The sequence below is a fragment of the Phasianus colchicus genome, chromosome 40, assembly GCF_987193195.1.
Source record: "Phasianus colchicus chromosome 40, bPhaCol1.hap1.1, whole genome shotgun sequence".
NCBI classification, from domain to species: domain Eukaryota; kingdom Metazoa; phylum Chordata; class Aves; order Galliformes; family Phasianidae; genus Phasianus; species Phasianus colchicus.
In genome coordinates, this window is record NC_143475.1 from 526,090 (window position 1) to 540,692 (window position 14,603).

The following is a 14,603-nucleotide window of genomic DNA, read 5'->3' on the forward strand; positions in this document are numbered from 1 at the left end:
AACGTCCCTAACCTTCCTCCAATGTCACCAAATGACCCCAAAACGTCCTGAAAATGTCCCCAAATGTCCCCAAAACGTCCCCAAACTTCCTCCGATGTCCCCAAATGACCCCAAAACGTCCCCAAATGTCCCCAAAATGTCCCGAAAATGACCCCAAAACGTCCCTGCATGATCCCAAAAAGTCCCAAACTTCTTCCAATGTCCCCAAAACGTCCCCAAATGACCCCAAAATGTCCCCCAAACGTCCCCACATGACCCCAAAACATCCCCAAACTTCCTCCAATGTCCCCAAATGACCCCAAAACGACCCCAAACTTCCTTCAGTGTCCCCAAATGACCCCAAAACGTCCCGAAACTTCCTCCAATGTCCCCAAATGACCCCAAAATGTCCCCACATGACCCCCAAACTTCCACAAATGTCTGCAAATGTCCCCCAAATGTCCCCAAAAAGTCCCCAAACTTCCTCCAATGTCCCCAAATGACCCCAAAACGTCCCCAAACTTCCTCCAATGTCACCAAATGACCCCAAAACGTCCCCAAAATGTCCCCGAAACGTCCCCACATGACGCCAAAACGTCCCTAAACTTCCTCCAATGTGCCCAAATGACCCCAAAACGTCCTGAAAATGTCCCCAAATGTCCCCCAAACGTCCCCAAACTTCCTCCAACGTCCCCAAGTGACCCCAAAAAGGCTCCAAAACGTCCCCAAAATGTCCCCAAAAGACCCCAAACGTCCCCAAAATGTCCCCACATGACCCCAAAGCATCCCCAAACTTCCTCCAATGTCCCCAAATGACCCCAAAATGTCCCCAAAACGTCCCCACATGACCCCAAAACGTCCCCAAACTTCCTCCAATGTCCCCAAATGACCCTAAAACATCCCTAAAACGTCCCCACATGACCCCAAAACGTCCCTAAACTTCCTCCAATGTCACCAAATGACCCCAAAACGTCCGCAAAATGTCCCCACATGACCCCAAAAAGTCCCCAAACTTCCTCCGATGTCCCCAAACATTAACAAAACATCTCCAACCTTCCTCCAACGTCCCCAAATGACCCCAAAATGTCCCCCAAACGTCCCCACATGACCCCAAAACGTCCCCATACTTCCTCCAATGTCCCCAAATGACCCCAAAACATCCCTAAAACGTCCCCACATGACCCCAAAACGTCCCTAAACTTCCTCCAATGTCACCAAATGACCCCAAAACGTCCGCAAAATGTCCCCACATGACCCCAAAACGTCCCCAAACTTCCTCCAATGTCCCCACATGACCCCAAAACGACCCCAAACTTCCTCCAATGTCCCCACATGACCCCAAAACGACCCCAAACTTCCTTCAGTATCCCCAAATGACCCCAAAACGTCCCCAAACTTCCTCCAACATCCCCACATGACCCCAAAACGTCCCCATACTTCCTCCAACGTCCCCAAATGACCCCAAAATGTCCCCAAAACGTCCCCACATGACCCCAAAATGTCCCCAAACTTCCTCCAATGTCCCCAAATGACCCCAAAACGTCCCCAAACTTCCTCCAATGTCCCCAAACATCCCCAAAACGTCCCCAAACTTCCTCCAATGTCCCCAAATGACCCCAAAATGTCCCCACGTGTCCCCAGAATGTCCCCAAACTTCCTCCAATGTCCCCAAATGACCCCAAAACGTCCCCAAAATGTCCCCAGATGACCCCAAAATGTCCCCAAATGACCCCAAAACATCCCCAAAACGTCCCCCAAACGTCCCCAAACTTCCTCCAACATCCCCACCTGACCCCAAAACGTCCCCAAAGTTCCTCCAACGTCCCCAAAATGTCCCCAAAACGTCCCCAAAATGTCCCCAAACTCCCTCCAATGTCCCCAAATGACCCCAAAACGTCCCCAAAATGTCCCCAAAATGTCCCCACATGACCCTAAAACGTCCCCAAACTTCCTCCAATGTCCCCACATGACCCCAAAACGACCCCAAACTTCCTTCAGTATCCCCAAATGACCCCAAAACGTCCCCAAACTTCCTCCAACATCCCCACATGACCCCAAAATGTCCCCAAACTTCCTCCAATGTCCCCAAATGACTCCAAAACGTCCCCAAAATGTCCCCGAAACGTCCCCACATGACGCCAAAACGTCCCTAAACTTCCTCCAATGTGCCCAAATGACCCCAAAACGTCCTGAAAATGTCCCCAAATGTCCCCCAAACGTCCCCAAACTTCCTCCAACGTCCCCAAGTGACCCCAAAAAGGCTCCAAAACGTCCCCAAAATGTCCCCAAAAGACCCCAAAACGTCCCCAAAATGTCCCCACATGACCCCAAAACGTCCCTAAATTTCCTCCAATGTCACCAAATGACCCCAAAACGTCCCCAAACTTCCTCCAATGTCCCCAAATGACCCCAAAATGTCCCCACGTGTCCCCAGAATGTCCCCAAACTTCCTCCAACGTCCCCAAATGTCCCCAAAACGTCCCCAAATGACCCCAAAAACGCCCCCAAACGCCCCCAACCCCCTCCCCCAACCAGCCCCCCTGTCCCCGCAGGTCCTGGCAGCGGTGTACAAAGCGCTGAGCGACCACCACATCTACCTGGAGGGCACGCTGCTCAAACCCAACATGGTGACCCCGGGCCACTCCTGCACCAAGAAGTACAGCCCCGAGGAGATCGCCATGGCCACCGTCACCGCGCTGCGCCGCACCGTCCCGCCCGCCGTGCCTGGTGGGTGCCGGCCCCATAGGAGCGACCCCAGCCCCATAGGAGCGACCCCAACCCAATAGGAGCATCTCCAACCCCATAGGAACGGCCCCATGGGGTCTCCATCCCAATAGAGATGGCCCCAACCCCATAGGAGCATCCCCAACCCCATAGGAGTAACCTCAACCCCATAGAAACGGCCCCAACCCCATAGGAGTGACGCCAGCCCCATAGGAACGGTCCCAACCCCATAGGAACGGCCCCATGGGGTCTCCATCCCATTAGAGATGGCATCAACCCCATAGGAGCATCACCAGCCCCATAGGAGCGACCCCAACCCCATAGGAGCATCACCAGCCCCATAGGAGCGACCCCAGCCCCATAGGAGCGACCCCAGCCCCATAGCGACGGCCCCATAAGGGCTCCATCCCAATAGGGATGGCTCCAACCCCATAGGAGCGACCCCAGCCCCATAGGAGCATCCCCAGCCCCATAGGAGCGACCCCAGCCCCATAGGAACAGCCCCATAAGGGCTCCATCCCAATAGGGATGGCTCCAACCCCATAGGAGCAACCCCAACCCCATAGGAGTGACCCCAACCCAATAGGAGCATCTCCAACCCCATAGGAACGGCCCCATGGGGTCTCCATCCCAATAGAGATGGCCCCAACCCCATAGGAGCATCACCAGCCCCATAGGAGCAACCCCAACCCCATAGGAGCGACCCCAGCCTCATAGGAACGGCCCCAACCCCACAGGAGCGACCCCAGCCCCATAGCGACGGCCCCATAAGGGCTCCATCCCAATAGGGATGGCTCCAACCCCATAGGAGCGACCCCAGCCCCATAGGAGTGACCCCAACCCCATAGGAACGGCCCCATAGGGGCTCCATCCCAATAGGGATGGCCCCAACCCCATAGGAGCATCCCCAGCCTCATAGGAACGGCCCCAACCCCATAGGAACGGCCCCAACCCCACAGGAGCGACCCCAGCCCCATAGCGACGGCCCCATAAGGGCTCCATCCCCATAGGAACGGCCCCATGGGGTCTCCATCCCATTAGAGATGGCATCAACCCCATAGGAGCATCACCAGCCCCATAGGAGCGACCCCAGCCCCATAGGAACGGCCCCAACCCCATAGGAACAGCCCCAACCCCATAGGAGTGACCCCAACCCAATAGGAGCATCTCCAACCCCATAGGAACGGCCCCATGGGGTCTCCATCCCACTAGAGATGGCCCCAACCCCATAGGAGCATCACCAGCCCCATAGGAGCGACCCCAACCCCATAGGAGTGACCCCAGCCCCATAGGAGCGACCCCAGCCTCGTAGGAACGGCCCCAACCCCATAGGAACAGCCCCAACCCCACAGGAGCGACCCCAGCCCCATAGCGACGGCCCCATAGGGGCTCCATCCCAATAGGGATGGCTCCAACCCCATAGGAATGGCTCCAACCCCATAGGAGCGACCCCAGCCCCATAGGAGCATCCCCAACCCCATAGGAGTAACCCCGATCCCATAGGAACGGCCCCATGGGGTCTCCATCCCATTAGAGATGGCATCAACCCCATAGGAGCATCACCAGCCCCATAGGAGCGACCCCAGCCCCATAGGAGCGACCCCAACCCCATAGGAGCGACCCCAACCCCATAGGAGCGACCCCAGCCCCATAGCGACGGCCCCATAAGGGCTCCATCCCAATAGGGATGGCTCCAACCCCATAGGAATGGCTCCAACCCCATAGGAGCGACCCCAGCCTCATAGGAGTGACCCCAGCCCCATAGGAGTGACCCCAATCCCATAGGAACGGCCCCATGGGGTCTCCATCCCATTAGAGATGGCATCAACCCCATAGGAGCATCCCCAGCCCCATAGGAGCGACCCCAACCCCGTAGGAGCATCACCAGCCCCATAGGAGTGACCCCAACCCCATAGGAACGGCATCAACCCCATAGCAACGGCCCCATAGGGTCTCCATCCCAATAGGGATGGCCCCAACCCCATAGGAGCATCCCCAACCCCATAGGAGCGACCCCAGCCCCATAGCGACGGCCCCATAGGGGCTCCATCCCAATAGGGATGGCTCCAACCCCATAGGAGCATCACCAACCCCATAGGAATGGCCCCAACCCCATAGGAGTGACCCCAGCCCCATAGCGACGGCCCCATAAGGGCTCCATCACCATAGGAACAGCCCCAGCCCCATAGGAACAGCCCCACCCCATAGGAAAGACCCCAACCCCATAGGAACAGCCCCAACCCCACAGGAGCAACCCCAGCCCCATAGCGACGGCCCCATAAGGGCTCCATCCTAATAGGGATGGCTCCAACCCCATAGGAATGGCTCCAACCCCATAGGAATGGCTCCAACCCCATAGGAGCGACCCCAGCCTCATAGGAGTGACCCCAGCCCCATAGGAACGGCCCCATAGGGGCTCCATCCCAATAGGGATGGCTCCAACCACATAGGAACGGCCCCAACCCCATAGGTGCATCTCCAACCCCATAGAAGCGCCCCCAACCCCATAGGAGCATCACCAGCCCCACAGGAGCGACCCCAGCCCCATAGCGACGGCCCTATAGGGTCTCCATCCCAATAGGGATGGCCCCAACCCCATAGGAATGGCCCCAACCCCATAGGAACGGCCCCATGGGGTCTCCATCCCATTAGAGATGGCATCAACCCCATAGGAGCATCCCCAGCCCCATAGGAGCGACCCCAGCCCCATATGAGCATCACCAGCCCCATAGGAGCGACCCCAACCCCATAGGAGCATCCCGCTATGCAGTGGGGTCCTATGGGGTCCTATGGGGTCCTATGGGTGTTGTTACGTCCAGCCGCCACCAGGGGCGCTGTCCTATGGGGTCCTATGGGGTCCTATGGGTGTTGTTACGTCCAGCCGCCACCAGGGGGCGCTGTGCTATGGGCTCCTATGGGGTCCTATGGGGTTGGAGATACTATGGGTGTTGTTACATCCAGCCAGCACCAGTGGGCGCTGTCCTATGGGCTCCTATGGGGTCCTATGTGGTCCTATGGGGTCCTATGTGGTCCTATGGGGTTCTATGGGGTCCCATGGGTGTTTCGTCCAGCCGCCACCAGGGGGCGCTGTGCTGTGGGGTCCTATGGGGTCGGGGATACTATGGGTGTTGTTACATGCAGCCGCCACCAGGTGGCGCTGTGCAATGGGGTCCAATGTGGTCCTATGGGTTCCTTTGGGGTCCTATGGGTGTTGTTACATCCCACTGCCACCAGGGGGCGCTGTGCTATGGGCTCCTATGGGGTCCTATGGGGTTGGGGATACTATGGGTGTTGTTACAGCCAGCTGCCACTGGGGAGCGCTGTCTTATGGGGTTCTTTGGTTGTTGTTCCGTCCAGCCACCACCAGAGGGCGCTGTCCTATGGGGTCCTATGTGCTCTTATGGGGTCCTATGGGGTCCTATGAGTCCCATGTGTGTTGTTACGTCCAGCCACCACCAGGTGGCGCTGTGCAATGGGGTCCAATGTGGTCCTATGGGTTCCTTTGGGGTCCTATGGGTGTTGTTACGTCTCCCCCCCAGGCATCACCTTCCTGTCTGGGGGTCAGAGTGAGGAGGAGGCGTCCGTCAACCTGAACGCCATCAACCGCTGCCCGCTGCACCGGCCCTGGGCGCTCACCTTCTCCTACGGGCGGGCGCTGCAGGCCTCGGCGCTCAAAGCCTGGAGCGGCAAAAAGGAGAACACCAAAGCGGCCCAGGAGGAGTACGTCAAGAGGGCCTTGGTACGTCTGGCCTACGAGGCGGCTGGGGGGTTTTCTGGGCTCTTCTTATGGGGTTTTGTGGGGTCTTATGGGGTCGGGGGTCCTGTGGGTGTTGTTGCGTCCAGCCGCCGCCAGGGGGCGCTGTCCTACGGGGTCCTATGGGGTCCTATGGGGTCCTATGGGTGTTGTTACGTCCAGCCACCACCAGGGGGCGCTGTCCTACGGGGTCCTATGGGGTCCTATGGGTGTTGTTACATCCATTCCCCACCAGGGGACGCTGTCCTATGGGGTCCTATGGGGTCCCATGCGTGTTGTTACAACCAACCGCCACCAGGGGGCGCTGTCCTATGGGGTCCTATGGGGTCCTATGGGGTCCCATGCGTGTTGTTACATCCCACCGCCACCAGGGGGCGCTGTCCTATCAGCTCCTATGGGCTCCTATGGGGTCCTACGGGGTCCTATGGGTGTTGTTACATCCAGCCGCCACCAGGGGACGCTGTCCTATGGGGTCCTATGGGGTCCCATGGGGTCCCATGCGTGTTGTTACAACCAACCGCCACCAGGGGGCGGTGTCCTATGAGCTCCTATGGGCTCCTATTGGGGTCCTACGGGGTCCCATGCGTGTTGTTACATCCAGCGGCCACCAGGGGGCGGTGTCCTATGGGGTCCTATGGGCTCCTATGGGGTCCTATGGGTGTTGTTACGTCCAGCCGCCACCAGGGGGCGGTGTCCTATGGGGTCCTATGGGCTCCTATGGGGTCCTATGGGTGTTGTTACATCCAGCTGCCAATAGGGGGCGCTGTCCTATGGGGTCCTATGGGGTCCTATGGGGTCCTATGGGGTCCTATGGGGTCGGGGTTCCTACGGGTGTTGTTACATCAGACCACCGCCAGGGGGCCCTGTGGTGGGGGGGTGGGGGGTGGGAGTGGTTCTGCAGGGTCCCAAATCTGCCCCCATCTCCCCCTTTGCTTCTGACCCCCATCCCTCTCCCCCCCCCATCCCCCCCAACCCCCCCATCGCTCCCACCCCCCACTGACCCCCACCCCCCCCATCTCCCCCCATTACCCCCCCCACCCCCCATTACTCCACCCCCCACCTGACCCCCATTTCTCCCCTCCCCCCATCTCCCCCCACCCCCCCACCCCCCCCATCTCTCCCACCCCCACTGACCCCCCCACTTTTCTCTCTCCCCCCCCCCCCAGGCCAACTCCCCCATCTCCCCCCACCCCCCCCATCTCTCCCACCCCCCACTGACCCCCATTGCTCCCCACCCCCCACTGATCCCCACCCCCCCCACCCCCCCAATCCCCCCATCACTCCCACCCCCCACCTGCCCCCATTTCTCTCCCCCCCCCATCTCCCCCCACCCCCCTGACCCCCCCATCTCTCCCACCCCCCACTGACCCCCACCCCCCCCAGCCCCCCCATCTCTCCCCTCCCCCCATCTCCCCCCATCCCCCCCACCCCCCCCAACCCCCCCCATCTCTCCCACCCCCGACCCCCACCCCCCCCATCCCCCGCCACCCCCCCCAACCCCCCATCTCTCCCACCCCCCACTGACCCCCCCATTTTTCTCTCTCCCCCCCCCAGGCCAACTCCCCCATCTCCCCCCACCCCCCCAACCCCCCCATCGCTCCCACCCCCCCACTGACCCCCATTTCTCTCCCCCCCCCATGCCCCCCCATCTCCCCCCACCCCCCCACCTCCCCCCACCCCCCAACCCCCCCCAACGCTCCCACCCCCCACTGACCCCCATTTCTCCCCTCCCCCCACCCCCGCAGCCCCCCCATCCCCCCCAACCTCCGCATTACTCCAGCCCCCCACCTGACCCCCATTTCTCCCCTCCCCCCATCTCCCCCCACCCCCCCACCCCCCCCATCTCTCCCACCCCCCACTGACCCCCCCATTTTTCTCTCTCCCCCCCCCAGGCCAACTCCCCCATCTCCCCCCACCCCCCCAACCCCCCCATCGCTCCCACCCCCCACTGACCCCCATTTCTCCCCTCCCCCCATCTCCCCCCATCCCCCCCCACCCCCCCAACCCCCCATCACTCCCACCCCGCACCTCCCCCCATTTCTCTCCTACCCCCATTCCCCCGCCATCTCCCCCCATCTCTCCCACCCCCCACTGACCCCCACCCCCCCCAGCCCCCCAACCCCCCCCAACCCCCCCACCCCCCACTGACCCCCCCACTTTTCTCTCTCCCCCACCCCCAGGCCAACTCCCCCATCTCCCCCCATCGCTCCCACCCCCCCCACCCCCCCAACCCCCCCATCTCTCCCACCCCCCACTGACCCCCACCCCCCCATCCCCCCCCACCTCCCCCATCCCCCCCACACCCCCCCAACCCCCCCATCACTCCCACCCCCCACCTGCCCCCATTTCTCTCCTCCCCCCATCTCCCCCCACCCCCCCAACCCCCCCATCGCTCCCACCCCCCACTGACCCCCACCCCCCCCATCACCCCCCATCCCCCCCCAACCCCCCATCTCTCCCACCCCCCACTGACCCCCCCACTTTTCTTTCTCTCCCTCCCCCCAGGCCAACTCCCCATCTCCCCCCATGCCCCCCCCCCCACCCCCCATCGCTCCCACCCCCCACCTGACCCCCATTTCTCCCCTCCCCTCACCCTCCCCATCCCCCCTCACTCCCCCAACCCCCCCATCTCTCCCACCCCCCACTGACCCCCTCATTTTTCTCTCCCCCCCCAGGCCAACTCCCCCATCTCCCCCCAACCCCCCCATCTCTCCCACCCCCCACTGACCCCCACCCCCCCCACCCCCCCACCCCCCCATCTCTCCCACCCCCCACTGACCCCCACCCCCCCCAACCCCCCCATCTCTCCCCTCCCCCCATCTCCCCCCATCCCCCCCCACCCCCCCCAACCCCCCCATCTCTCCCACCCCCCACTGACCCCCACCCCCCCCATCTCCCCCCATCTCCCCCCAACCCCCCAACACCCCCCCAAATCTCTCCCACCCCCCACTGACCCCCCCACTTTTCTCTCTCTCCCCCCCCCAGGCCAACTCCCCCATCTCCCCCCATCCCCCCCACCCCCCCAACCCCCCCCCAAATCTCTCCCACCCCCCACTGACCCCCCCATTTTTCTCTCCCCCCAACCCCCCCCACCCCCCCCACCTCCCCCACCCCCCCCATCTCTCCCACTCCCCCCAAATCTCTCCCAGCCCCCACTGACCCCCCCATTTTTCTCTCTCCCCCCCCCCAGGCCAACTCCCCCATCTCCCCCCACCCCCCCCATCGCTTTCACCCCCCACCTCCCCCCATTTCTCTCCTCCCCCCATCCCCCCCACCCCCCCATCGCTCCCACCCCCCACTGACCCCCATTTCTCCCCTCCCCCCATCTCCCCCCATCCCCCCCCACCCCCCCAACCCCCCCATCACTCCCACCCCCCACTGACACCCCCATTTTTCTCTCCCCCCATCTCCCCCCACCCCCCCCAAATCTCTCCCACCCCCCACTGACCCCCCCATTTTTCTCTCCCCCCAACCCCCCCCACCCCCCCCACCTCCCCCAACCCCCCCCATCTCTCCCACCCCCCACTGACCCCCCCATTTTTCTCTCCCCCCCCCCAGGCCAACTCCCTGGCGTGCCAAGGCAAATACACCCCCAGCGGCCACGCGGGCGCCGCCGCCAGCGAGTCCCTCTTCATCTCCAACCACGCCTACTGAGCGTGCAACGCCTGACACACGCGCGTGTCACCCTCACACCCACCCCCGTCCGACCCCCCCCCACCCCCCCACCCCCCCCCCCAGCCTCCGTGTCACGCGGTGTGACCCCAAAACGGCCCTAAATGTCACCCCCCCCCCCCAAATCCCCGATGGATGCTGCGCTGCTGCGGGGGGAATAAAGGAGCGCTGTGTGCACGTGGGGGGGGTGTCTGGTTTTGGGGACGTTTGGGGACATTTTGGGGACAGTTTGGGGTCATTTGGGGTCATTTGGGGTCATTTGGGGTCATTTGGGGTCGTTGAGGTTTGGGGACATTTGGGGGCATTGAGGTTTGGGGTCATTTGGGGTCATTTGGGGTTGTTGAGGTTTGGGGACATTTCGGCGCATTGAGGTTTGGGGACATTTGGGGTCATTTTGGGGACATTTGGGGACGTTTGGGGTTGTTGAGGTTTGGGGATGTTTGGGGTCAGTTGGAGGCGTTGAGGTTTGGGGACATTTGGGGACATTTGGGGACATTTGGGGACAGTTTGGGGTCGTTGAGGTTTGGGGACATTTGGGGTCACTTGGGGTCGTTGAGATTTGGGGACATTTTGGGGACATTTGGGGACTTTTGGGGACATTTGGGGACGTTTGGGGTCGTTGAGGTTTGGGGATGTTTGGGGTCAGTTGGGGGCGTTGAGGTTTGGGGAAATTTTGGGGACATTTGGGGACTTTTGGGGACAGTTTGGGGTCATTTGCGGTCATTTGGGGGCGGTGAGGTTTGGGGACATTTGGGGGCATTGAGGTTTGGGGACATTTGGGGACATTTGGGGACAGTTTGGGGACATTTGGGGACAGTTTGGGGTCATTTGGGGTCGTTGAGGTTTGGGGACATTTGGGGTCACTTTGGGGACAGTTTGGGGTCGTTGAGGTTTGGGGACATTTTGGGGACATTTGGGGACGTTTTGGGTCGTTGAGGTTTGGGGACATTTGGGGGCATTGAGGTTTGGGGACACTTTGGGGACATTTGGGGACATTGACGTTTGGGGATGTTTGGGTTATTTGGGGACATTTGGGGACGTTTGGGGACAGTTTGGGGTCATTTGGGGTCATTTGGGGTCATTTGGGGTCGTTGAGGTTTGGGGACATTTTGGGGACATTTGGGGACATTGAGATACGGGGACATTTGGGGACATTTGGGGACATTGAGACACAGGGACACGTTGGGGTCATTGGGGGACATTGAGATACAGGGACATTTGGGGACATTTTGGGGACATTTGGGGACATTTAGGGACATTTTGGGGTCGTTGAGGTTTGGGGACATTATGGGGAGATTTTGGGGACAGTTTGGGGTCGTTGAGGTTTGGGGACATTTGGGGGCATTGAGGTTTGGGGACACTTTGGAGACATTTGGGGACATTGACGTTTGGGGATGTTTGGGTTATTTGGGGACATTTGGGGACGTTTGGGGACATTTGGGGACATTTGGGGACAGTTTGGGGTCGTTGAGGTTTGGGGACATTTGGGGGCATTGAGGTTTGGGGACATTTGGGGTCAGTTGGGGGCGTTGAGGTTTGGGGACATTTTGGGGACATTTGGGGTCATTTGGGGACATTGAGACACAGGGACACGTTGGGGTCATTGGGGGACATTGCGATGCGGGGACATTTGGGGACATTTGGGGTCATTTTGGGGACATTTGGGGACATTTGGGGTCGTTGGGATTTGGGGACATTTGGGGTCAGTTGGGGTCATTTGGGGTCATTTGGGGTCGTTGAGGTTTGGGGACATTTGGGCGCATTGAGGCTTGGGGACATTTGGGGACATTTGGGGTCATTTTGGGGACATTTGGGGGCATTTGGGGACATTTGGGGTCGTTGGGATTTGGGGACATTTTGGGGACATTTGGGGACTTTTGGGGACATTTGGGGTCGTTGGGATTTGGGGACATTTTGGGGACATTTGGGGACGTTTGGGGACATTTTGGGGACAGTTTGGGGACAGTTTGGGGTCATTTGGGGTCATTTGGGGTCGTTGAGGTTTGGGGACATTTGGGGTCAGTTGGAGAGTTGAGGTTTGGGGACATTTGGGGACATTTGGGGACATTTGGGGTCGTTGGGATTTGGGGACACTTTGGGGACATTTGGGGACATTTGGGGTCAGTTGGGGGTGTTGAGGTTTGGGGACATTTTGGGGACATTTGGGGACATTTGGAGACATTGAGATACGGGGACACGTTGGGGTCATTGGGGGACATTGAGATTTGGGGACATTTGGGGACAGTTTGGGGTCATTTTGTGGACAGTTTGGGGACATTTGCGGTCATTTGGGGTCGTTGGGATTTGGGGACACTTTGGGGACAGTTTGGGGTCATTTGGGGTCATTTGGGGTCATTTGGGGTCGTTGAGGTTTGGGGACATTTGGGGGCATTGAGGTTTGGGGACATTTGGGGACATTTGGGGTCATTTGGGGTCATTTGGGGGCGTTGAGGTTTGGGGACATTTGGGCGCATTGAGGCTTGGGGACATTTGGGGACATTTGGGGTCATTTTGGGGACATTTGGGGGCATTTGGGGACATTTGGGGTCGTTGGGATTTGGGGACATTTTGGGGACATTTGGGGACAGTTTGGGGACATTTGGGGTCGTTGAGGTTTGGGGACATTTGGGGTCAGTTGGAGGCATTGAGGTTTGGGGACATTTGGGGACATTTGGGGTCATTTTGGGGACAGTTCGGGGACATTTGGGGTCATTTGGGGTCGTTGGGATTTGGGGACACTTTGGGGACATTTGGGGACATTTGGGGTCAGTTGGGGGTGTTGAGGTTTGGGGACATTTTGGGGACATTTGGGGACATTTGGAGACATTGAGATACGGGGACACGTTGGGGTCATTGGGGGACATTGAGATTTGGGGACATTTGGGGTCATTTTGGGGACAGTTTGGGGACATTTGCGGTCATTTGGGGTCGTTGGGATTTGGGGACACTTTGGGGACATTTGGGGACATTTGGGGTCAGTTGGGGGTGTTGAGGTTTGGGGACATTTTGGGGACATTTGGGGACATTGAGACACGGGGACACGTTGGGGTCATTTTGGGGACATTGAGATTTGGGGACATTTGGGGACATTTGGGGTCATTTTGGGGACAGTTTGGGGACATTTGGGGACATTTGGGGTCGTTGGATTTGGGGACACTTTGGGGACATTTGGGGACTTTTGGGGACATTTGGGGTCATTTGGGGTCATTTGGGGTCGTTGAGGTTTGGGGATGTTTGGGGTCACTTGGGGTCATTGGGATTTGGGGACATTTTGGGGACATTTGGGGACGTTTGGGGACATTTTGGGGACATTTGGGGACATTTGGAGACATTGAGATACGGGGACACGTTGGGGTCATTGGGGGACATTGAGATTTGGGGACATTTGGGGTCATTTTGGGGACAGTTTGGGGACATTTGCGGTCATTTGGGGTCGTTGGGATTTGGGGACACTTTGGGGACAGTTTGGGGACATTTGGGGTCATTTGGGGTCATTTGGGGTCATTTGGGGTCGTTGAGGTTTGGGGACATTTGGGCACATTGAGGCTTGGGGACATTTGGGGACATTTGGGGTCATTTTGGGGACATTTGGGGGCATTTGGGGACATTTGGGGTCGTTGGGATTTGGGGACATTTTGGGGACATTTGGGGACTTTTGGGGACATTTGGGGACATTTGGGGTCATTTGGGGTCATTTGGGGGCGTTGAGGGTTGGGGACATTTGGGGGCATTGAGGTTTGGGGACACTTTGGGGACATTTGGGGACGTTTGGAGTCGTTGAGGTTTGGGGATGTTTGGGTTATGTGGGGACATTTGGGGGCATTTGGGGACATTTTGGGGACAGTTTGGGGTCGTTGAGGTTTGGGGACATTTGGGGTCACTTGGGGTCGTTGAGGTTTGGGGACATTTGGGGGCATTGTGGTTTGGGGACATTTGGGGGCATTTGGGGACATTTGGGAACAGTTTGGGGTCGTTGAGTCTTGGGGACATTTGGGGGCGTTGAGGTTTGGGGACATTTGGGGTCATTTGGGGACATTGAGACACAGGGACACGTTGGGGTCATTGGGGGACATTGAGATACAGGGACATTTGGGGACATTTGGGGACGTTTTGGGGACATTTGGGGACATTTAGGGACATTTTGGGGTCGTTGAGGTTTGGGGACATTATGGGGACATTTTGGGGACAGTTTGGGGTCGTTGAGGTTTGGGGTCAGTTGGGGGCATTGAGGTTTGGGGACAGTTTGGGGACAGTTTGGGGTCGTTGAGGTTTGGGGTCAGTTGGGGGCATTGAGGTTTGGGGACAGTTTGGGGACAGTTTGGGGTCGTTGAGGCTTGGGGACATTAGGGGGACATTTGGGGTCAGTTGGGGGCATTGAGGTTTGGGGACATTTTGGGGACATTTGGGGTCATTTGGGTACATTGAGATACGGGGACACGTTGGGGTCATTGGGGGACATTGAGATGCGGGGACA

General features: G+C 59.4%; 1 protein-coding gene across 1 annotated transcript in view; it reads left to right on the forward strand.

Moving 5' to 3' along the window:
• The window catches only part of ALDOA (aldolase, fructose-bisphosphate A), a 44,206-nt gene extending 33,896 nt beyond the window's left edge, over positions 1-10,310 (forward strand). Inside the window, exons 7-9 of the mRNA XM_090130459.1 lie at positions 2,532-2,706; positions 6,243-6,442; positions 10,016-10,310. Of these exons, the coding sequence (XP_089986585.1) occupies positions 2,532-2,706; positions 6,243-6,442; positions 10,016-10,111 (471 nt within the window). The 3' untranslated portion in view covers positions 10,112-10,310. The remainder of the gene's footprint in view (positions 1-2,531; positions 2,707-6,242; positions 6,443-10,015) is intronic.
• Positions 10,311-14,603: the final 4,293 nt, after the last annotated feature.